This window comes from Neopelma chrysocephalum, unplaced genomic scaffold, assembly GCF_003984885.1.
Source record: "Neopelma chrysocephalum unplaced genomic scaffold, ASM398488v2 Primary Assembly neopelma1_43, whole genome shotgun sequence".
Taxonomy (NCBI): Eukaryota; Metazoa; Chordata; class Aves; order Passeriformes; family Pipridae; genus Neopelma; species Neopelma chrysocephalum.
The window spans coordinates 18,731,435-18,757,355 of NW_020897702.1; the positions used below are offsets into that span (position 1 = coordinate 18,731,435).

The following is a 25,921-nucleotide window of genomic DNA, read 5'->3' on the forward strand; positions in this document are numbered from 1 at the left end:
TCAACATGACCCAGCAATGTGCACTTGCAGCCCAGAAAGCCAACTGTGTTCTGGGCTGCACGAAAAGCAGCATGACCAGCAGGTTGAGGGAGGTGATTCTGTCCCGCTACTCCACTCCCATGAGATCCCACTGGAGTGTTGCAGCCCAGGAAAGACACGGACCTGCTGCAATGAGCATAGAGGAGGGCCACGAAGATGATCAGAGAGCTCGAGCACCTTCCCTATGGACACTGTCTGAGAGTTGGGGATGTTCATCCTGGAGAATAGAAGGCTCCGGGGAGAGACCTTACAGCACCTACCAGTACCTAAAAGGGGCCTACAAGAAGGCTGGAAAGGGACTTTTGACAAGGGCATGTAGTGATGGGACAAGGGGTAATGGATTTGAACTGAAAGAGGGCAGGTTTAGATTAGGTATTAGGAAGAAATTCTTTACCATGAGGATGGTAAGACATCGGAGAAATTGTGCCCAAAGAAGTTGTGGACACACTATCTCTCGATGTGTTCAATGCTAGCTTGGATGGGGCTCTGAGCGACATTGTCTAGTGGAAGGTGTCCCTGCACGTGGCAGGGAGATTGGAACTAGAAGATCTTTAAGGTCCCTTTCAACCCAAACCATTCTATGATTCTACAATCCTATGCTCAAACTGGCCCCTAAGCATAAATAGGCACAGGGTCCTGAACCCTTATTGTCTAATTTCAGGTTGTTTCCACTGTCCTGCTTTCCTTTTTTTTGTGAGATTGCCAGATGGAAAAGCCATCTGGGGAAGGAAAGAGAAAGGATTATGGAGCTGGGATACAACTATAAACACTAGGGAAGTTTCATGTGTACTGCACTTTAAATGTAATTTTTTTCTGTTATGTGCTGTGCAAACACAGATCCCAAACAAGTTTACAATATAAGTGTAAGAAGATGTATAGAATACGGATGGTAAAAACAAGCGGATGAATACACAGAACCAGTGGGATGTGCTACTGAGCAAGTGATGCCAAACACGAAGTTAGAAGAGCACAATGATGCAATCCTGTTTTGGTATAAGTGGTGAAAAGAGCTATCAGAAATTTCCAGGATAATCAACTCATTCATACTTAACACCAACTTTCAGGAAATTTCATCACAACTGTCTTCTCCTCAACTATAAAATATGAAAACTCCCAGAATGAAATATTCACCCCGCATAAATCAGCAGAGGTGAGCTTTAATTCTTCTCGCTGTCCTCCCCACTATCTCTTCCAGCCTTGTCCGCTGCACAGTGAGCATCTGGGCTCTGGCACTTCTGTAGCCCCACAGTCTTTTGCTGCACTGAGCTGTGTGCTATAACTGCATAACTTCATATTGTTAACAGTGCTGCAACAGTCTGTTCAAGATAGGGAGCTCCCAATTTGACATTTTGCAATATCTGATTTCTGACATGTGATGGCTTGTCTGCTTGGAATTAGGAAAAAACCAAAAGTGAAAAAAACCCAAAAAATGTCCATTAAAGTACTAACCAGTGAATGATAAATTGAATTAAATTCTACTCACATGAAGTAGAGTTTTTAAATTAACCAGAGAGTGAGAACTAAGGAGAACTATCTTGCTACCACTGAAATTCGATGTGTTTCTACCAACTTTAATAAAATTTTGGGCATACAGAAGATTCCATCATTTTTAGCATTGGAGATAGTGATGATGACTGAGGCAATTAATGGAAGAAAAATTTTGTTTTGCACTTACAGACAAGAAATAAAACAGCAATGGGATAAAAACTTCATCTCTGGCAAAAATAAGCCAGGTCAAGGACAAACCATTGTCACAGAATACACAGTGAAAGGTGTGAAATATGCCTCAAAAATAACTAATACGTAGTTGCAGAAGCATAATTCAAACTATTAGTTTCCTATTTGCCTTTTCAGGAGAGAAGAAGGATGAATGGCAAAGATGGATTCGATCCCTTGCACTTATTCCAGGTGAGGACTAGAGAGAAAGTAAGTGGATTCTCTGAATGTAGCTAAAATTACAGAAATGAAAAGTAGGAAGAAAAATAAATCATGTTTCTGTTCATCCAGTGAAAGCATTTGAATGAAGCAGTATACGCTTTTGATGATCTCCTGCTCTATACTTGTCAAAGGATATTTGTTTTCATTATTCGATAAATACAGTTCAGGGATAACTGAAGTTATCTCAAGTCCATTAATAACTATTTAGAAAAATAGCATGAACTGAAAAGCCCAGATCTAGTACCTGCATGCCATGGAGAAAACTAGTTAGAACAGAGCTGTCATATCTTTTCCAACTTAAGAAACATTAGTGAAATGATAGTGAAATACTGCAAAACCACAATCACCAGTAGTTCTGTGAAATCTAGTCAGCTATATATAAATGAATCCATCACTGGATGAATAACAATTTATTCATTTATCCTCTGTATTGTGTTATCTCCAGGAAAGCTAGTCACGAAGCAGATCTTGATTATCCTGGCACTTTACAAACACAGAAGTAGATGACACTTCCAAGGTGCTGAAAGCAGCGTAATATAACTTGTGGAAACGTGTACAGCTACAGTTTGATACACCTATGCTGCCTTTCAATACAGTCCTGGGCTGGTGGGAGTGTGTTAAGCACAACACTCAGATATAGTCCTCATGCACCACAAGCTTGCTCCTCTCCTCACTTCAATGCTAGAGTCAAATTGTATTGCCTCATCCTTCAGTTGTGGTGTGTGGGTAAGGGCAGCTGAAGTTATGAATGCATAATCCAACCACCTGCTCAGGTGGCAACAGCATGACCATGGTTCTGCATAGCCTGAGGAGGAATGTAGGGGATGCTTTAATGCATCTCGAGCAGGTGTAGGTTCAAAATCATAGTCTAGCCCTGGAGCACCAGTTTACTATATGACACATTCTGCATTCTGAGGATTTGATCTGCCTTATTTATCTGTCTAGATAGGTTTTCAAGTCAGGAATCTCATAGTGTTGTCTGTGAGCACATTCCTTAGAATCACAGGAAGAGGTCTTGCGTTTCTTAGTTGAGCTCTGTGGCTGTTGCAGACAACAGTATGAAGTAATTACCTTTCCTAAGTTAGTCAAGCTTCACTTAAAAAATGATTCTCACTGGAAGACTATACCATAAAGTCAGCATTAGGAGGGAAGCTTAATGGCTTTGAAGGTTAGTAACTTTATTCCATTTTCAGCTGAAATTTATAGAGGGTCAATTCAGACTCATTTCTTATTCTATCAACAATGTCCTTTAATCTTGCTAATTATCTTCCCTCTCTGGTCTTTACCTTCAACTGCATTTATAGATGACAATAATTTCTCCTCTCAGACTTTGCTTTTCTAGGCTTAATGGGACAAGTTTTTAGAGTCTTTTCAAATGGCAGTCTGGTACCTACAGTATTCTAGTAGCCATTTCCTGAACCTGTCTTCATTTACAAATGCAATATTCCACTATATCTAATGATACTTGGGCACATAGCTTTTATATCTCTTCATATCTAAAGAAAACACTTCCTTTGATATTGCTAGGCCTGCACATCTTTTTCAGTTTATCTTTTTTTACAACCACTTGACGTAAATTTACTTATACAAAACTACTTCATGAAAGTGGTTTTCACCTCTGTCAGTTAATGAGCTGTGGTTACATAGCACAAGTTCTTGTTCTTAGTTACAGGTACTTAACATACCACTTGGCATGATTAAATTTAATTATCTTTCTTTTACATCAGTTCTGGAGATTACCCACTGATCTCTTTAGAACACTTACATCCTCCCTATACTGAAAACTTTTCGCAATGCTGTGACATCAGGTAATTTCACTGAGACTGAGAACATCAAGCAGAAATGATTTGTGCTAGGATCATTACTAAGCAGAGTGCATTTTGGGAACCATCATGAAGGACTCATTAATTATCTTCTAACCTGACAGTTACCTCTTTAGAGTAATCTGTCATCTCCCATAAAAAGGCACTATCCATTTCAGGGCTTTTTTACTAATCCCCATAGTGTCCAGCACAATGCTTACTATGTTTGAGTCAAGAAAGGGAGAACAGATTTTCTTTTCCTAGAGAGTCAGTTAAAAAACAAACAAAAAAAAGCTATCAAATTACTCTGGTACAACCAGCTGAAACTATGGGCTGTAACAAATTGTCTCATTTCCCATTACATCAATATTCTATATTCTGCTTCAAATGTGTGACCAGTGCTTTGATGAACGGATTAAAAACTTCATTTAGTTTATTTAAAATTCTAGAAAGGAAATCACCTGTCCTCTCACAACTTAAATTAATTTTGGGTTCTTGAAGTTTTCCTCACTCATATGTTCTATTTTAAAATAATTTGCTACTTTGTCTTTCAAGATATTCAAAGTTATGGTCCTTGAGAAATATGGAGTCAAAATACTAGTTTGTAGATGGCACAAAACCAATCACTATTTTATCTCACTAGATAGTGCTCCAAAACTTACTCCCTGTTCCTTTTCCATTTAGATTTCCTTTTTTTTTTAAGATCTATTTCAGTTTACTTTTGCCAAGTCTCACTTCTCTGTTAAATACTGACCTTTCAGACATACTTTTTGCCACAGACCAATCCTTTTTCTAGTCCTAGTATTCCGTCAGAAGTATCTTCTCCTCCACTTAAGGAACTTTCCTTACAGCATTTTTTTTCCTTACTAAGTTGTAAAACTCATTCAAAGTCTTTCAAAGTCTTCTTCATTTCAAAAGTTTACCTCCACACCTTAGCTGAATAATTTGTTCCATTGGTTTCCTCGAATTTTCCCTTTATACAAAAAGAAACTCAAAACATTTTCTTTTAATTTAAACAACTGATTTGAAAGGACTTGGTTCTCAGTTCTTTGTTAAATTCAGATCTTCTATGAGGTCTTCATTAAGGAGATCTAAAATATTACCAATTCTTTCTGTTTCAGTTACAATTTGGTAAAGAAATATATTGTCAACTAAATCCAGGCATATCTAATATCTGTTATTACCATCACATGTCCTTCAAACAGAGAAGTTGTGCCTCCTGTACAGTCCCTTTCTCTCAGTAAGCAGAGAGCATCACCAAATTTAGTGAGAATAAGGGAATATCAATAAGCAAAGTCAGAGTGATACAGATGGGAAAATAATTACTATACTAACATTAGTCTGTGTATTTTAAAAATCGATAACACACTAGAAACAGTCTGAGTGCATAAAAGCTAAATAACCCATGGGCCATTTTTCCCATTGTATGTGTACAAAATTATTAAATTTATTATTTATAAAATATTTGCATATAAAGATGAAGAATACACAAATAATGATATTGATTGAAACACAAAATAAAGACAGAACAAAGCCTCTGCCTGATGTGGTTGCTGTGCTCTCTTCACCCTGTAGAGATTTGGCTGAAGAACTTTAAAAATCTTTCTGACTTGTTTGCTTTTATGAAATTACATCTATCAGCTCTATCAGCAGACTAAGTAAGACAATTAGCCTATATCACCCTCTTTGTTAGGGCCAGATCCAAAATCCATTAGTGACTGTGAAGAGCCTCCTATTGACTCCATGAAGCTTTAGATCAGTTTATGGGTGCAAGCCTAAAGCAAGATGAACATGACATCTGTTTTCTCCAACAGTAGGATTTCTATTCTCTACCCATTCCTTCAGAATTTCTGCTTTTTTCCTTTTTTCTTTGCATTTTCTTTTTCACCAGCTACAATAACCTTCTTTTCTTCACTATCCCTCTAAGTTAAAAAAGTACCATTTCTCTTGCTCATTTTCATAATATTCTCAGATTATAGCTTGCTTTCTTTTTGTTTGTTAAATAGTCACATACTACAAGATAAGATAGACCAATCAGCAACACAGTCTTCTCTCCTTCAAATATGAGAGAACACTGGTTTTGGTTAGCATATAAGCACCAACAAAAAATAATGAAGTGAATTTTTGTCAGGTTTAATAGCAGTGCTATTTATAATTCAGTACTAAACAATACTGCTGCCTCACTAGGCTTGTTTCAAGGAAACTTTATTGCTAAGTGCTTTACTATTTAATTGATGCATTACAAGATAAAAGAAAGGATAGAGAAAACAAATGAAAATAGAAGAAAAGTAAGGGAAGATACAGGAACTTGTCTTTGCCTTCTGACACTAGAACAAAATAATTAGAAAGAATGGTTTCTCCATCCATTTAAGTTTGAATACTGCTTTAAATTGTTAATTGATTAATGTCTTCTTTCTCAGTATCTCCAGAACAATAAACTGTTTTCTCAAACAATTTAGTGCTACAACAACCAAATTATTTAGGAGTGACTTACTTTTTCATTCAGTCTTGCCTGTGCCTACTGCCTTCAAACCTGCTTTTCAGCAGCAGTCCATGGAATTCAAACTCTACCTTGCAGAACACAGATATTGACTCAAAATTCACGAGAAAAAAACTTACAAAATCAGTTCCCATTTTCTGCAGTAGTCTCTTCAAAAGTGCACTTTTGTTTTGAAGCACACACCATTGTCTATGATGCAAACACTGTGACCTTCAAATCCCTGAAATGCTTTGCAGTGCACTTTTAAAAGGACTTGCTGTTGCAGGAGAGGTTTGGACCAGTTGTTCTGAAAAATGCAAGAACTCATATGATTTCCCCAAAGTACTTGGATAGCACCAGAAACCGTGAAATTAAACTGAACAGTTTCCCGGATATATTCTAGGACATTAGAAATGTCAAAAAGAAAGACTTAAATCCACCTGTTAAAACATCTAGCTGTCCAGCTGATACTTCTGTATTCTGGCAATGATGCAAATGAGGGTTCTCTTATTTCAAAATGAAAACAAAGTAATATTCCTTTATCTATATCAAAGCAGGAGTCAGTAAACTGAGTATCATAAATAGCATTCTGAATAACATTAAGCAAATATTTGGAGTACTAAAAAGACCCAGAACGTCAAGAAGAGGCAATCCATTGCAGCTGAAATATAATGGGACGTGAGATTCAGTTTTATATCCACTCACTGGGTTCACATCTATGGTTGTCTCTGGATTTTAGATTTTTTAAAATGCAAATCTGAATTTTTTAAAATGCAAAATATCCTAGTAGTCCCCTAATACAATTTTCCCAGTCTCCCTGGGAAAGTTCAACATCCTTAGGCTACAGAAACAAATTGCCTCTAATCTATTGTCTGCCTGATACTCAAAATCATGAATTCCTGACTCCACAGTAGCTTTTCTTTCCTCTTGCTCCTTTGAAAGGAAGGGTCAAGCATCTCTGTATCCTATGGATGCAAATTACCTGGTGACTAAAGTGCTTTCTTAGGAAATGGAAACTGTATTCATAGCTCCTCTTCAGGTTAAGAAGATCTTAATCATCCGTGTCTCCACCTGAATGGTGGTGGAGTAGGAAGAGCTACCACATCTCCTTTCTTCCCTCCCCAGTAAATGAGCAGGTTCAGATTACATCTGGGCAATTAAACTTCTTAAGTGATCCAAACCCAGGGACATCACGTTCATGAATGGTGCCAGTTGAAAGACAAGTGGTAATCTATGAGCAGCAGCACTCCCAGAAAAGCACAAGAGTGGAACTAAGATCCCCAGCATCATTTGCTGCACATTCTGACACGCACACGGACCTGGTAGTGCCTAAATTGTCAGGCACTGTTAGAGTTGGATGCCTGCATTTCATCTATGTAGCTCTTTCGGCCATCTGAGTCCCTTTACAAATCTGACTCACATATATCACCTTAAAAAAGGAAGGTCACAACGCCCTTTCTCCCAAACGTGGAGAAGTAAAATCATTATTATATTATCCATTGAACCAGTCCTTTTTCTTTCCTTTTTTTTTTTTTGAAAACCAAATTGAAAAAAAACCCAGCACTCACTAATTCTGATAACCTCTTTGCCAGGTATCTTCATAGATGCATAACTTTGATTTTTTAATTTATTTTTAAAGTTATTTATATAGGTAATTATTACACTGTGACATATCAAAAAAAACCCAAAACAACAAAAAAACCTAAAAAAACAAACTTACCAAAGGAAGGAAAGCAATTATCACCAGATTTTAAAGACTTCTAAAAGCATCAGTAAGATAAAGGTAAAACCAGAAAAAAGTAAACACCCTCACTGGAAATAGAAGAAATATAGGAAAATGTGGCATTTGCTTTTCAATAGTATTTTCAAGGGTATTTTTCATCATTCTAAATATAAAAATATTTTTTAAATTTGAAGATGGAAAGAGCATTTGGGGCCATTAAGATTTTGATAAAATTACTGCTTTTATAATAATGTTTACAGTTTTAGTTCCATTTTCAACTCAGCCTTTAATGGTTTGCCATTCAGTTTCTCAAAAACCCTTTCTCTCTTGTAGGCTGCAGATCTCTATGCAGTCTAAAACTCAACTAAACCCATCTGGTTTGGAGCTTTTTTTTTTTTAATGTCCTAACAACATATTCATGACTGTGTTATTCACTGCATACCTGACAGCTAGGGCTTTCTGTGGGTTTTTTGGACACACTTTTACTTCGAATGTGTTGCTATGCAAAGAACCTCAAACTAACATTATTTCTCTAGTATACAAAGGAGTATATTGACTGAATTTAGCATCATAGTCCTGCCAGTGTATTGTTGCACATGTTTCTGTTCAGAAATAGTTAATGTGGTTGTGCTCTCTGTAATGCAGCTAGCCTCCAGGATCCAGCTTGGCTGCTGCACTGTGCTTCATTATTCAATTTGACTTGTGCATTTTTCATAGATATACTCTGTTTTTCAGTGAACCAAGAGCTTTTGTATCTATAAATTTCCTTTGCTAGTTAGCTGTATCTAGAGAGCTGATTTACCTGAGATAATACAATACAAGCAATATGTTTGTTAAGCATAGCAGAATAATATAACAGGAATGAAAATCTGACAATTTCCAAAGCATACAATTGTGTCCCATAACAGCTGTCATTGTTTTTATTTCTTCTTCATGTAGGTTGCTTTTGTCTAACGCTTATTTCTATTTTAGAATTTTGTTTTTTTTCAAGTGTGTGTTATTTCAATCCCATTTTTTCTTGTCAATTGTTTTCAATGAGCATGTATTTTTCACAAATACATTATGGTCCCTCCTCCACTATATTCTAAGCAAATTTGAACAAGTTAAAGACTATTTTTCCTGAAGGTTTAAAAAATCCTATTAAAAAATCACTTTGGCCAAAAAGAGTTTTGTCTTCATTTATGGGAGACTGGTTTTCAGTGACAACACTGATATCATCTGCTAAACACTAAAAACTTGCAGGGTTGACTTCTACTGACTCTAGGGTCCCCATTAAAATGATAGCATTTAACAACAATCATTATGGTATAGCATCTGAAATACCCTATTCCTCAGAACAAGGAAATAAAGATATTTAATTTACAAATACAGTTTTGGAAAACTGTTACCTTTTTAATTATGTCCAAGTAGGTAATCAATGCCTCAAAGTTAATCTAAGACTGAGGAAACAACTGGATCATCTGAACTCCTTGAACTCCTGCCTAATATAGGCTATAGGACCTACTTAAGCCATCTCAGGAGAAAAATATCACATAATTTCACAACGTCTCTTCCTTATATAGAGCAATTACTGCAAAAAGGAGACAAAAGCCAGGATAGGTTTGCAGTTTCCCCCCTTCTTACAGAAATTGAGCACACATCTGTCTTCTCGCACTTCCTGAGAACACTTTTTCCAAAAAAAATGTAGCTTTAATGCCTTCCTTACTTAATGTCTTCTACTTTTCATAAAGGATGGTAGTAAAGGATGGTATGTTGTTTTGGAGCACTTGGTTTGCCTTGCTGATCACTTGAAAATATGCCACATACACAGCTATGTGTCACACATATACACTAACATGGCTGAACTTGATCTTCACCACTAACAATCTGCTGTGTTGCTTGTCCTTCCCAAAATGTCCATTTTTGCCCTTGATCGGATCAGCTAGTGTTTGATAACCTTTCCTGAATTCGTTAATATTTTCTCCTTCTTACTTATACTATGATCTTTTTTTCCTTTTCTATCAGATCCCTTTCCTAAAACTTTCATCCAGTCCTGCTCCTTTGCCATTGCTGACTATTATGTTCAGTCTCAACCTAACTTCAACATCAAACCATCAGCTCCTGTTATCTCCTTCTAGATAGGATGGAGAACATTCTCTTGAAGGTTATTTCTTATGTAAGTGCATGTTTTCTCTGACCAGATCACCCCTTAATTTCCCCCCAAGAAAATAAATTCATGAAGGTACCTGTGCCTCTCACTCAGAGTATGTTTTCCAAGGTCACAATAACTCTCAAGGTGTCCCCCTAGAGACACTTCTGTTATCAGTATCTTTTTCAAGTAGAATTAAGCAAGACATTCCAAAAGTTTTACACATTAGCTCCCAAATCCTGTTACATTCCACATCCCAAACCCTGTTCTACTCTACAAGCTCTCATTTATACACTGTAGGCCTTCACTACATCTTTGGTTCCAACACTGGACTGAAAATTTTTGTTTGGCTGATAACAGCCAATAAGGCCCAGGACGTTTTTGCAGATTCATTGCTTTTGAGGCAGGAGTCCTTGATTTCATACAAAAGCTGTATTCTCTTTCTTGACACATGACTTCAGATTTGGCCAGTGTAAAACACCCATGTTTTACCCAGAACAGTCTGACACTCCTTTTTTTCTGACCTACACAGACACCATAATGAATCACTCCATCCATTTACCCTTTTTAAACATCACCAGGGTGTTAGGTCTCTTTCAATATGTTCAAATTTCTTCAGTACTCAAAGATCACTTGAAAACTCAGTGTAACAGATGCAGATGCTGTTCAATTAATTCCTTTAGAAATCGGGTTGGAGAATCGAGACCCTCGCTCATTCTCATAATTAAAGATAGTTTGGGGCTTTATTCGTATACAGTTACATTAGATTCTTAGTCCTTGTTATATTTGAATTTATCTGATTTCCTTTCACCTAGTTAAACTAGAGCTGAAGCTTCAGGAAGATCATGGTATTCCTCAGCCTGTTTTGATGGATATTTCTCTGCTATTGGGAAAAATGAGTAATGGCATTGTTTGGAGACGGAAAATCAGGGTAGACATTGATTTTTAATGGCTTTTGTTGCTTTAGCTCAAAATTTATAGCCCGAAGCAGTTACATTTTCTTTTTACTGTAGGTCTACGCACACACACATACACATACACAATCTTAACTCACTCATTTCTCCCTAAAACACATTATAATGAATACACCTAAAAATGCCATATTCGTTTTCTAAGCTTCCTCACAGAAAGGCATTCCTCCCACTTGAATTGTAACAATAGATCTCTAGATCTCTCGTGAGAATGCTTAATATGAAATCTCTATGCATATTCATTTTAATGTAAGTTGCATAGGTATAGCATTTCTTCTTGCTTAAAAAATCAATTAAGATTTCAATATCCAATATTTTAATTATATGTTTATTGAGAAAAACATGTAGAACTACCTCACTGTGTAATGTAGCCCTATTTCTGCTTTTGGAAATATAATAAAAGTATCTATTTGTCAAATATTTATTATCTTTCCTAAACAAATACCGGATGGACAAGTAGTAAGTACACATATTTTAGCCTTCTTAAAATTCAAGGGACATTATAAAAGTATAAAAATGCTATCTTATTTCCCATATTTCCTAAACTTCTGTAAATTTTGCAGTATTATTAAGGCGCTTGATACCAACGGAATAGGTACTTTTCACTGTGGACTTCAAAAAGGAGGCTGCTAGACTACAGATCCTAGGATATGCATGTTTTCGTGCTACTTTTACAGCTGGCTTGCTTTTCTGTGCTTTAAGTTTCCCCATCATGAAATATGACAAAAACACTAGGTACATTATCATACTTCTCCTCATCATCACTGTTACAGTTAAGAGAAAGATTTGCACTTTATTCAGCATTAGTAAAGATTAAAATTACAAGCTCATAATTTATTTTAGTGATTTCTGTTTTCTTCCCCTCTATATAGTTGAATTCCATTTAATAGCAATCTTTGTATTAAGTTTTCACAGTGGCAATATGCTACCAGCAGCTCTCTTCTGCTTTGCAGGTTAGGTATAGGAAATGTGGAACAAGTTAACTCTGCAAAATTAAAAACCACTCAAAAAATGAATTATTCATAGAATTCAGTCAGAATTCATATATCACATTAAGTTGCATGAGGTGACTTTCAAGCCATGCTTGAGTCTCACCAGCTAGGTCAAATTCTTAGGGTAAAGCAATAACTTGCAATATAAAACATGCATAAGCAGCATACAATTGCTTTTCATCTACTTATGACTTCAGAATACCTGGTGTTACCTTATCCATTTGACATTTAGTTGCAGTTTTAAGCATAGGGACAAATTTGAGAGGAAATGGTCTACATCATATAATTTTGAAGAACTTTTACGTGCTACAAAGTGAGCCATTGCTTCTGTAAAACTGCTTTGCAAAAAAGCATATAAGATAAATTCTCAGCCCTCCTATGACAAGGAAAAGCTTTTCTTCCCTTCACAGAGTCAAAGATAAACTGGATGGTAGTTATAAGTGGAACACAAATGATCTTGTGACTGCTTCAAATACAAATGCATATGAACAGAAAATAATTGCAATGCTGCATCCAAAGAACAAATCAGAGATTTTTATTGTGATACTGTGTTAAGATGCACAGCAATGATAGTTGTGGAATTCAGCCTGGTTAATACAGCAAATTTTTTCTCCCCTTATTCCTCTTCATCTCTGTAGTGTCACTCCCTACCAAAATGGCATACTGATTCCTCAAGGTTGTGTGGCCCTAATTTATGCATTACACTTGATTTTAAATTATAACAAAAATGAAAAGCAATTTTCTGCAATGCAAAGCATTGCTTTTCCTAAGAGACCATCAGAGATGGCTTTTTAAAGTCCTGCCTTGAAAATGACCATCTTTGTTGCAAGGTGATTATTATCATCTCCAGAATGATTCATTTTCTACCAGTAAATTGAGGTTCATTTTTCTCATTTACTTAATTGTACATATTTTAAATCTACATATTATTTGTCAATGCCAGTTGCAAAACTAAGTGAAAACTGAGTCAGACCAGTGCTTTGTAGCTCATACTTTTTTCTGTACTGCTTTCTCAGTCTTTATGCAAAAAGATTTCCCACATACTTTCTTGGAAAAGAAGCATCTCAGACACACATATAACTACTTTTTAATGCATACATGCCATCCTATTAGTGTTTCTGTTCAAAACTGGTATGTTTATTTGGAAGCCTCACTCGCAGCTCTGCTCATTGTGCTGATTGATGTGGAGTATCTCAGAGCGGGACACCAGGTTTGCTTGGGTGGTACACTTAGACTGATTTCTACTGGCAGGCTTTTTCATAGAATCATAGGGTCACTAAGGTTGAAAAAGATCTCCAAGATCATCAGGTCCAACCTTTGATCAAATACCACCATGTCCACTAAACCATACCACAAAGTGCCATGTGTACTCCTTTTGAATATGTCCAGGGATGGTGACTCCATGGGCCTGTTCCAAAAGGCTTATTTATGCCAGTTTGGAAAAGTCACACTGTGTGGAATATAACACCCATTTGTTTGCACTTCCTGAAAATTGTGATAAAATCCAAGCACTGAGAACACTCTTAAATCTGGATTAAACTCCTGCAAAATTATTTCCAGGCAAAATTATTGTATAACAGTGGCTGGAGGGAAAGGTCTGCTATCCTGCATCAGACTGGAGGACTAGGATACAGCTCCAAAGGTTGCCCTGTTTCATAGTACAAAGCTTTCTTCCCTTAGACCAACATTATCTACAGCACACTGAAGTATTCCTTTCAGAAACTGCAATATTCTGCAGTTTTGACTTCACCGCCAAGGCAGCTTCAAAACCAGCCAGCACTAGATGCTCACTTTCCAAACACCAAATCGAGTGAGACATAGCTTGGACTTCGTCAGCTAAAGATAATAGAGTAAATAAGCTCAAAGGCCGCATCCTAAAGAGCGGAAAGGCAAAGGAAAGGCAATTTTCATGTAAAGTCGTAAATAATAAAAAAAAGCAGCAGAATTACTCCCTGAAAACTATCTGGTGAGAGCAAGTGAGTTAGGAAATGAGAGAAAAGCAATAAATGAGTGATATTACCTGAAAAATAAAATGTCAATATCATAATAATTTAAAAGAAACAGCAGCAGAACATTGCCTCAAGGCAGCTATGACTTGCATGAAGTAACTTTTCAAATAATAGGTAACTCAAGGTCTCAGTGATCTTGACAAAATTAAAGGGATAAAACTTTTAAGTAGAGATGAACATGAATAATTCTTTTTCCTATACTCACTTAGGTAGGTTTTAAACTCTTAAATAAATTATGTTTAACTTTTTAACTTTTCTTCATTTTTGATATGGAATACACACAATATTTTCCAGTTAATTTAATTTTGTTTCTATCACTTTCAGAATGCTTTCTAGTGTCTAGTGCCTTCTTTCTAGTATCTGTATTTTCTACTGACATGCTCTCCCTGAACAAATTCCCAGTGAGTTTTCAAGGCAGAGAATCTAAGTAACTTCAGGCCTGAGATTCAATATATTGGAGAATGAAATCTACTCCCTTGGGAACAAAATAGCTCAGTGTGTCAAGTGATTCTTATTAAATTTTAAAAAATATGGCAAACAATCTCAAATTTTCTTTATCTGTTTGAGCATTTCTTTATCTGTTTGAGCATTCTTCAAAGCTTCAAATTATTTTGAAACCACTAAAATACCACAGTGAGCTTTCATAACAGAATATTCAGTTAATTAAAATTTTTCACTCAACTCTTATAATCTTCTGTGGACCTGAGGATTCATTGAAACAAACTGTGAACCCCTCATCTGAAGAAATACTCAGAAATTATTATATGAATTACTAAAATCAGTGAATACATAGACAGTCAAATTTACATACACAGATGAATAAAAGCCTAATTAATTCATAGTAATACAAATATTCTTTGCCTTGGAAAGCTTGAATCATCAAGTGTAAATCCAAACTATGTATTTTCTTTTACTCTGATTTATAAAGCTAACACACATGCATGGGAGGGGACATTCTTCACTGTAATAATACCCTCAGAGGAATTTAAATAGCATTTCAGCAATACATCCAAATAAATACACTATTCTGATTTAACCGAGCTAGCACCCATGAAGTGTTTTTCAGACATTTAGATTTAAAATAAGGATTCTAAGAAAACAATATGAAAATATTCATTTCTTTGAATCCTTCCCAGAGGGACCTAAATGTATAGTGTTATTTCAGTTTCTTTTTCTAATCACAGTGTAGCAGTACATTTTTTTTGCCTATTCACTTATAGCCTTTTCCTCTCCATTGTCTTCACTTTCACAGCTTTGCAGATTTCCTGTCATGATTACTGAGATCAGAAGTGGTGCAACTTCACAGCTGGGAAAAAGGATGCACACTCTGCAAAGCTGCAGCAATGATGAAATATAGGGCAAATCTTTCTCATAAACAAAGGTTCAAGGGAAAACCATAAGCTTTCTTAGTATTTGCCCTGGATAAATCAAGTTCTTCTAGCAGCATGTATTCTAAAGCAGTCCAGACCATCCCTATCTGTATATCAGACTAGTCCTCCTATCCCTGTCTCTCTTTTTGGGATAGTATCAATGCTGCAGCTGTGGGCAGCTCACTTGTTCTGCAATATAACTATTAACAGCAATAACAATACATACAAATATTTTGTTCGCATCTCTAAGAGAGAGATAATATTTAATAGCTGTTCCTTCACTGCTCTTAGTCTTCACTTTCAATAGTCTTCAGTAAGACAGTTACGTGGGTTTATTGAATTTCCAGTCCCAGACATCGAATGTGGAGAATGACAGCTAAGAACACCAGGCAGGAGCTTCTGTGCCTCAAAAGGCACAGCCCTCTATCTCCCAGCTCTTCTGTCTTTCCACGCATACTCTGGACTGGCACGTTTTGTACCTCTACCACGCACAGGTGGAACAGGCCCCCACAAGAAATGCACAGCTCTACAACCAGGAATAGTTTCAGCATAATGACTCTCTGACAGAATAAGAACAAAGAACAAAGTTTTCCAGTGATTAGTTATATTTTGGGTACCAAATCAGGGCTGCTCTGAGGTGAAAGAAAATCACATGATTTGGGTGAGCAATATTAAAAAAAATCAGACTGTTCCAAAGAATTTTAATTTAGGTCATGGAACTAAAGCAACCAAATTCTGTAGTTGATTTGGAAAATGTTGACCTGGTGTTTCAGTATTCCATTAGCAGGACTGCACACCAGGCTCCTTCAGTTCCTTTCATCAGCTCACTCCTGCATAACCTCAGGTCAAAGCAAAATCTGGTAAGATACAACAGATGAAAGGAGACAGACCTTGCTTCAGCCACTGCATTCAGAGGCAACTGCCCTTTCCAGTACTTACAAACCTCTCTGAAGGTAAAAAACAGCCATTGACACAACTGCCCATCAGTCTGAACTCAAAACTAAGATGTGATTGGAATTAGAATGCAGAAGAGAATTTCCTGCACAGTGATTGCACCCACTACACCTTTATTTTCAAGGATCTTTCCTAATTTTTTTTTTCATGTTATAGAACTTTGTGTTATATATACACAGAGAGAAATACACTACAGAGACTCTATATGGATACTCAAGAAATCAGTATTTCAAATTGTCTGCACAGCAATGAAAAATATGGGATTCTCATTTTCTGCTTGCTGATAACAGTTCCATACCTAGATACTTCTGTCTCTTCCTATAGGTGTCTTCTGGGAGAAAAATCCCGTGGGTGAGCTTTATAGCAATAGACATGTATAGGTCAGTATTCTACTATGAATCTGGTATAAACTAGCCAATAAGAAGGATTCTGCCTTTGAATTATAATCTATTTCAGTTTGAGGCTGCAAGAATAACTACCATTTAGGAAGCAGGCAAATGTAATAAGGGCACACAGAAAGCTTTCAACTGTGAAGAAATCATTTACAGTTCTGCAAACATAAACACTTAGAGAGCAACATTGCATTTGGAGGAGCTTGGCAGGTACCTGAGGGACACTCACTTTTAGAGATTTACTTTCTCCTGCTGGAAGATGTCAGACCACTCCACTGGGGCTGTTGATGGTTGGGTATTGATTTGTGCACTCTGGGTTCTCATAAGCCATGCGTCTACAGCACGCGCTTTTAAACTTCGAAAATACTTTTTTTCCTAGTGGCCATTTCTTGACCACTCCATTCCACTTTGTTACTTCTGAAACACTTAAAGGAAGGCTTTCCTGGCACTGCAGTGTCCTACAGTCTCATTCCTGAGAAGTCAAAGCATAACGATTTATGAACAACTGCTAACACTTTAAAAAGAGGTAGAACAAAGATACACTACTGACTAATAGTGAAAACCTTATTTCCCACATATACCAGCAAAAGGTGATCTTGGTTGATGAGAAGATGGCCATAACCTGGCATGAATGTTACCAGGCTGCATCAACAGCAGGGTGACAAGCAGGTCGAGGGAGCTGATTCTCCCCCTCTTTCCTCTGCTCTCGTGAGACACCACGTGGAGTGCTGCATTCAGCTCTGGGGGCCCCAACATAAGGATGTGGACCTGTTGAGTGACATGTGATCAGAGGGCTGAGCAACCTCAAGTTGTTTAGCCTGGAGAAGAGATGGTTCCACAGAGACCTTATTGAAACCTTTCAATACTCAAAGGGGGCTTATAAGAAATATAGGGACAGACTGCTTTTTAGCAGGGTCTGTACCTGTTGGACAAGGGGTGACGATTTTAAACTAAAAGAGGGTAGATTTAGGCTAGATCTAAAGAAGAAATTTTTTACAATGTGGGTGGTAAAATACTTGAGCATGTTGGCTAGAGAAGCTGTGGATTCCTCATCCCCGGAACCATTTAAGTCAATGTTGGACAGGGCTCTGAGCAACCTGATCTACTGGAATGTGTCCCTGCTCATTGTAGGAGGCTTGGACTAGATCGCCTTTAAAGGTCACTTTCAACACAAACCGTTCTATGATTCTACAATCTCTACCAAAACAAGATATATAGATAAGTATTAAAAAATAAGACATCGAGTCAAATTAAATCCTTGCATCATTGAATACAATCTAATTCTCACTGCTCTTTAGTGTTGAGTGGAATGCATCTGTTTATATTTTGCAAACTTCTACATTTGCACAAAGGAAATTAGTGATGAAAACAGTTTCTTTGGTTTACAAGTATCTAAAGTAAACAAAAACTGAGGCCTGGAATAAATTCTTTACTGAAATGTGCAAGAATTTCTTCTGTTTGCTCAGGATTTTTAAATTTTAAAAGTTTACTTATAATTAGTTATAGCCTTTTTAGTTGAGATTTGAATAGATCCTTCTATTTGGTGAAATGTGAACACCTTACCCTTTAAAGACCTATTATATGGAACCAGAAAAATTAAATATTTTCATGGTGCTTGATGTCACCAAATCATCAAGTCAAAGGAAAGAAGAGACAGAGTAGATTTTTAGTCTCTCCATTGAACAGAGCATGTGGTGGATAGAGAATTAAATTTATCGGGGTTATCACAGCACATTCCAAGATGATAAATCATCATTGAGAATTACTCTTTTGGAACATGATTCTATGAATGTATTTAACCTGATTTTTCTAAGGAAAAAATTACGCTATGTGAGCATCCATGTCTGTCTCTCCCTCAGCTGTAGTGAGACCAATAACAACTGCAACCAATCTGAAAACCTGAAAAAGTGAGCAGGAAACAAAACAACAAGTTCCTGAACACTTTGTAAAATGACGTGGTTCATTAAAAAATGGGAACATTCTGCCGTGTAATCTGAATTGTTATCACAAGCCAGAAAATCCACAGGAGTATAAAAGAAAAAGTAGAGATGCTGCATGTCTCAACCTTGGGAAAATTCTCAGTTAGAGCTGGATCTGTTCAGATACCAAGGTCATTCAACCTCATGATGCAAATGCTCTGGGAACTAGATGTCTTTAATTGCAGTGTTGATATAATTTAATTTTTCTAAGCAGTCTATTCCACAAAAAATAATATAATTTTCCTTTTATACAGCTACCAAATAAAAATATGTGCTGAACATGAAAACAGCCTTACTAATCATAACTGCCCTCTTTTTTCCTAACATCAAAAGAGTAGGCAAGGTTAGATGAGCAAAAAAGTACTGAGATTTGAACTCAGATGTTGAACTTTGCATAAATCCAATATGAATCATTAAGTGATCCACTGTCTTTCTTTCCTTGTCATCAAGGTAACTATTTATATTGGCTGATATTCCATCAACCTCTATTAAAATCCACTCTTCAGCATATGTCTCCAAGCATGGTACTGTATCAAGGAGTCAATCAATTAAAACTTTCCTCCAGCTCAGGGATATTAGGCTAGCCTTTGTACCAGAGTATATCTGATTATGTCTTACACTGACCACTGATTTACAAATGCGGATCGGTCTCTTGATAGCACTAGATATGTTTTTCAAGTCCTGCAGTAATGGAAGACTAACATGACTGCACTAATATGAATCATTTTATGTAGAGTTTCCTTTTTAAAATGTCTTTAATATTCAAGCTAGAGCAAATGGCTTATTTTAAAGAATTTTTTCTGACTGTGCATTTAGGCATTGTAGGTTTTTACTAATCACAAAGTTTTAGTTTACACCTGGACACCTGGATCTGCATTTTATGCCTGTAAGTTAGCAAAGAATCTCACACACACTTTTTTTTTTGGTCTTTTTAATTTGTCTTAACTGTGAACTGTTATTCAAGTATGTTCTTATGAGAGCTCTAAATGAGAATTGCTTATTTAACAGTGGTCCTTGTGGGCTCAGGGATTGGTGAAGGTACCTGAGGAGTGGCTGGCACAACTGAAGAAGAGGATAAGAGCATTCACTACAGGGAGGGCTGGCAGAGGTATACTTACAACTTTAACTCCTGGAACAGCACTGATCATAGATTTAAGGTGGATCTGCCTCAAATTCATTGTCTATGTGAGCTCTCCCTGAAGCCTTTTAACTGTAAACTAGGACACAACATTTTAAATAAAAACAACTGAACAACATTTTTTCAAAGAGCAAAAATTAAAAAAAAAAAAGCTTTCCTCACAAGCCCACTGTATCCTTGAAGTCATTCATTGGTATACCAGCTGGGTCTCAGCAAGCTCTACACTATCGTTCCCCCCAGACCATTAGTAGAGTTTGCTCTTGGCATTTTTGGGACTCTGCTAATCTGCTCCTCAGCTCCACATGGGACACTTTCTGCCAACATGCACCCAGTGGTCTTATTTTTCCCCAAGGGATGGAGACATCTCTTCACCCTGAGGCAAGGTTCATATCAAAGGCAGTAACTCTCTTCAGGAGGAGATCCCACAAATTCATGTCACCTAGGGATGAAGGTGATCTCCTAAAATTAAATTAATGGTGTCTATAGAGACTGCAAAGTGCTTTGAATTCATGAATCCTTTACCACCTCCCCTTTCATTATGTTATTAAAAAAAGCAGGTAAGAGTGCAAAAGCCCTAATATACCCTCAACCAATTTCTTTTAATGTAAAATCCTTTAAATTATATTGACCATTTCATAATGTGGATAAAAAGTCATTAAGAAAATATTTGGTGGGTTTGGGGATGCAGAATCCTGTAACTTGAATAGCTGGAGTAAAATGTAAAGTTTATTACCAACTGTTTGGTATGAGCAAACTACATTTTTCTCTCTCAACAGCAGCAACCTTAATACATTTTGCAGCTTTGCCATTAAATACAGAGAGAAGATTCCCATCTAATTTCTAAAAGCAGTTTTGTGGAAGAAAATGGGTAATCAACATCTAAAATGTCTTTTTTTCTCAAAACACTTTTAGTCTGACATAAATGACAGTTATTTAAAGGCAATCACTCGTGTTTTATGTCTCACACAAAAACCAGCAGACACAGTATTCTGCCTTTGAGACAAAACACTAATACATGTGACAGAACATTTTGAGCAGTAATAATCAGAGGCCACAGATCCAGCAGCATCCAGAAAACAACTGAAATATTCTCCATTAAGATCTGTATCTCTTTTTGCTATCCTTGTTCAGTCTCTAACTGATATTATGTTGCATTATGAACAACTAATTATCTGCATCTGACAGGTACAGGAGATGCAAATCACATTCATTCTGCAATATGTAGACTGATAACTTACACATCTGTTAAAAATAAAGTGGTTTCAAAATATCACCCAGGAGGCATGTGTTCTGTTCAGTGACCTTTGGAAACTCTAGTCCAATGAATAACTAGTGATGTGCGAGTAAGTTGAGAGGCAGTAGATAAAAAGTGCCTATAACCTTATATGTTATCTGTTATGAGGATGGCTATGACAAAAAGATATATTGCTCTTTCATAATTTGCCCGAGAGAGCAAAATCAATGAGAACATAAACTTGTATCCCTTTAAGTTGAGTGGTTATGGAATTCATTATCCTGGACAATTAAAAATATAACATGCAGAAGAAATGCAATGGATTATTTAATTTAAGTATCTAATTTAATGGTAATTTGCTACCTTACAGGCATTTGTTCATATGGTGTCAGTCAAACCTTGATAAATCTGGCCTTTCATTCAATCATTTTATGTAAAAAGGGGCTGAACTGTGCTTCAAGAAGGAAAAACTTCATATTACCAGGATGTTGGTAGAATACTGAAGGAATTCAGTGATGACATTCTTGCATCCATTAGAAATCTTTGCAAGCACTATGGCACGTGACAAAGCTCAGACTTTCTTTCTCACACCATACACAGCCCATTTGGTCTTGATTTTGTGTCAAACAAAGTCCACAGTGTAAAGACAGCAGCTATGTAACCAAAACGCAAGGAAAAAACACCAAATCCAGGAAGATATTATGCAACAAAAATTTTAAATATCTTTTTTGGTGCTACTTTTAAACCACACTACAAAGAAAGCCTTCACTGCAAGCCCTGATTATAGCTCAGGTAATTCAGCCTTTGAGAAAACACATCATTTACACATAGCTATGGTCTATAGCTTTTATGTAGCCACTTAAACATTAAAAACCCTTTTGAAATTTTTGTTTTATAGTATTACACTACATGTCCTCTATTATGAACATGTGCAAGGAAAACTAAGATCTTTAAAGGGAAAAGATGCCACAATTCCAGTTGACAAGCTAAAAAGGGAGTTGCCAAGTCCTGCAGGCTCTTCACAATAATCAAATGCCTAGTTGAGCACTGACAGAGTTATGAGGAAGAAAAGCATTTTGAATACTGTCTGCAAGTATCTACACCTCAGAGATCTTAATATCATGAAAAGCTTATCCTGTTGTATCACTCACATTTTTATAGTTTATAATAAACAGTGGCCACCTTTATTGAAAATATAAACAATTTTATTCTTGACCACATTCAATTTCATAATTAATTGCAATATTTTTATTTCAGTGTTCTCCTGTAAGAGAGCATAAATTATACTTACCCTCTCCAAAGTAATTTCTTCAAATTCATATTCAATTTCTGTTCCATTGACCTAAACAAAATAAAATCAGAAAATTCCTTAAATGCACATGGAAGGTAGCTTCATAGGCATGCTGTACAGCTCTTCCAGTATCATCAGTTTCCTGAAGCACATTTTTCAACATATAGGTGAGGATTTCTAAATTGTAGACTACTTAGCTCCCCTTTGTCTTGAATGGCATGTAATCAAGCCTATAAACTTGAAAACAGTAAAAGTTTGGTATGTAATGAATATGTAAGTCCCTTATGTAATGTGACTGATATTTGGCATAATGTGTTTGTGGACTTTGTGCAAATATTTAAAAGGTAATAGTTTCATGTCAAAATAGAAGACTGTTTCTAAAAATTATTCTCACAAATGGAAGAAAGATTATTCATGCGTTGTCTTATGAGCTGCAATTTACACTGCAATACAAAAACAGGCACGAAACTCATAGTACTTATGTAAAAATCACTCACTGATACATACACTGAAATAGATCTTGTTTACTATATTAACCTAGGGCAAGAACATGACAGAGGACCTTTGAAATAGACAGCCAAATAGCAAAAAGGCATAGAATGTTAATGTAATTCTTATGCCGAGTCTCAGTGTCAAAATAAATTAAGCTACAAAATGTAGAGTACCAAAATGGATTGCACCGGACAAGAAATCTATCAGCTGAAGACATGACACTGATTTAAGCAGTATTCAGAAACCTTGTTCCAGTCTGACATGGATTTTTTTTGTTCCTCTAGGTATGTCACTTAACATCCCTTACTTTTGTCATTTCTTAAATGGGTAGAGTACTGCATCTGAGAAAGCTACAAAGGCTGACTATATAGTAAGTAAACTGCAGAGCAATGAAAATACTTCTCTCATTACAATCTTAGAAGAATTTCAAAGCATCACTTAGCTACAACCAGTCAGCATTTTTTTGGCTTGGCCAAAAAGTATTGATTAATTAAAAAAAAAAAATGAATCATGACACTTTAGTTTTTGTGATGATAGGCTATGTCCTGGAAAATACTTTTGCTTTAGTGTTTTACTTAATGAAAAAAATATTTTGCAAGATCTAAACTGAAGCAAAGCATGATCTTCAAGGAATAGACTTGTTATTTCTCAGAACAAGAACATTTATTACGCCTCCCCACTCCCAACTGCTAATTTGCTATATTACATTTCTAACTGTAATTAGAAAACACTGTACATAAATCATTCTTTATCTAGTCAAGCATCTTTCAAATGTAATTAGGTACTTCTCTTATGAATATTATAACAAGGTACATGCATCTACCAAACAAAAGCTTTCTATAAAATCCACCAACTATTTAATTTGTCTGCAATTCAAGATCTTATAAACCATGAAATCAGTAACACAAACTGAATCCCCAGAATCTGTATTGAAAAGGAAAGAGAGAGAAAAGTCCAAACAAACAACTCATGCTTAACATTGAAATGAAAACAGAGCATCAATGAATAAAATATTTAATAAGTGCATAAAATTTGTATTTTTTACTTATTATGATCTGGCGATCACATCACACTACACTAAAATCAGAGATGAAAAAAATTTACTATAGGATGTTTTCCTGTTCTATGTTATCACTTTATTGCTTTCTGCACTGTCTTTTACTTTCCGCACTCAGTCTTTTATTATTATAGGCAACTTACTAGGTATGAACGAACAGCTTTATAGCTATTCCATTTTTTGTCCTTTCTTGTCTAATGATAATGAAATCAAAGCCATCTATATGTCTCTGTTTTCATAAACTTCTCTTTCATCTTAGTTGGTGGATAACTCTGATCTATGTCTTCAATTCCTCAGTCTTGCTCTATAAAGCTGTCTTTGCTTCACTGCTTATAATCGCTTTTCCTTTGCATTAAAAACTCGTTAGTGCAGCAAAATGGGAAAAAGAGGGATATGAGAAGCGAGCAACCTCTGTATAAAGATGAAAGGACAAAACACAAGCTGAATACTCAATCTGTATTTGCACACAAACGATATATTGCTTATGATCATCTGAGGGGTTTCTATTATCATCCATAGTTGCAATTCTGAAAATGCCTTCAATTCAAATCATGATTAATCCCAGCAGAGTTCCATTATCAGGTTCTATACCATCGAGAGTGATATGAATTAAAAAGCTGATCTTGATCCAGCTCCTTTTGTTTAAACATATATGTCTGCGTACACAGTTCACTGCCCTGTTTGCCTTGCTGGTTGTTCAGCAGAACAATGCAGTTATTTTGTAAAGGATCTAATAAAATATTGCACCTACCTGAGGCAGGTGGAACAATGCTGTATGTAGTACCATTCATTGCTAGCACCATTTTGTTTCATATTCAGACTGTCTGGCTGCACCTACACTGCTAAATTACAGTCAGTTTTCAGCCAATTCTTAGTGCTGAAGGCTGTTTCTGTCTGGAGCCTGCTGGAAGCAAATAGCCAAGGAGTGAGCCAACAGTCAAGCAGGAAGAGAAACATGGCTCCAGCCCTGGAACTGGCTTGACTGTCCTCTCCTTTAGCAGCATATGGACATACCCTCTGTTTTTGTACATTTTAACTTGACAGTCTCTGGCCTGTCAAAGCAACTAAACAAGCTCTCTGAATCTGCAACTTACATTTCTTGCAAGTAGTGGGAACCTGTTCTTCTGTCTCTCTTATATGAGTTTTCTAAATCCTGCTTTTATATCAGATTGCAGTAAGAACACACAGCAAAATTTACTATAGCCTGCATGATTTTAGATACCTATGAAAAATTCCAAACATTTTCATACAATTTTCTATTCTACACAGTCAAAGAAATCATCAGCATTTCCCAGCTGTTTGGGAAAATTCTTTCTCATCTTTCAGGATTGCAAGCTCACCATGACAGATATCTTTAATCTCAAGTAACTTTTTGTATTTATAATTCTGAAATGTGAAGTAACACCTTATACTCAGGTGAGAAAAAAACAGGCACATGGAGGTCTTAATTCATTTCATCCTACGCTAGAAATCTCAGGTAGGTGAGATGAATTGTGCCCTGAGGTTTCCTTTCACTATGTACAAACAGAGTCTAAAAATGACATGTAAAGTTTGGTGAGCACTTGCCTTAAATCTGTTTTCTCTGCATTTCTCCTGGCTATAGACTGTAACAAATTTCTGCTTAAGGGATGCCGTATGTCTTTTATAATTATACACCAGTGAAAGACCAGATCTCCAGTTAAGCAGCTTTCCTGATTGCTTTTTTGGGCTTGTCTGGACCCAGACAAGCATGACAGCTCATGCATGACATGATATTCAGCACCTCCTCCCACATGCCCAACAGGTAGGATATCCACCAGGAACAATTCAGTCTTTTCCCTTTTCCAAAAGCTCAAAGTCAAGATATATTGCTTGTGGCTTCTCTCTCTGATTTGGGACACTGATGTCCACTCTTCTGAGAAAGAGTGCTCAACACCACCTGTGACAGAAATGG

The 25,921-nt window shown here is 36.4% G+C and overlaps 1 protein-coding gene across 17 annotated transcripts in view; it reads right to left on the reverse strand.

The window, feature by feature from the left end:
* The window catches only part of DLG2 (discs large MAGUK scaffold protein 2), a 1,039,246-nt gene that overhangs the window by 365,146 nt on the left and 648,179 nt on the right, over window positions 1–25,921 (reverse strand). For all 17 annotated transcript variants that reach the window (XM_027677513.1, XM_027677512.1, XM_027677530.1 and 14 more), the window contains one exon: window positions 22,440–22,490. In XM_027677513.1, the coding sequence (XP_027533314.1) occupies window positions 22,440–22,490 (51 nt within the window). The remainder of the gene's footprint in view (window positions 1–22,439; window positions 22,491–25,921) is intronic.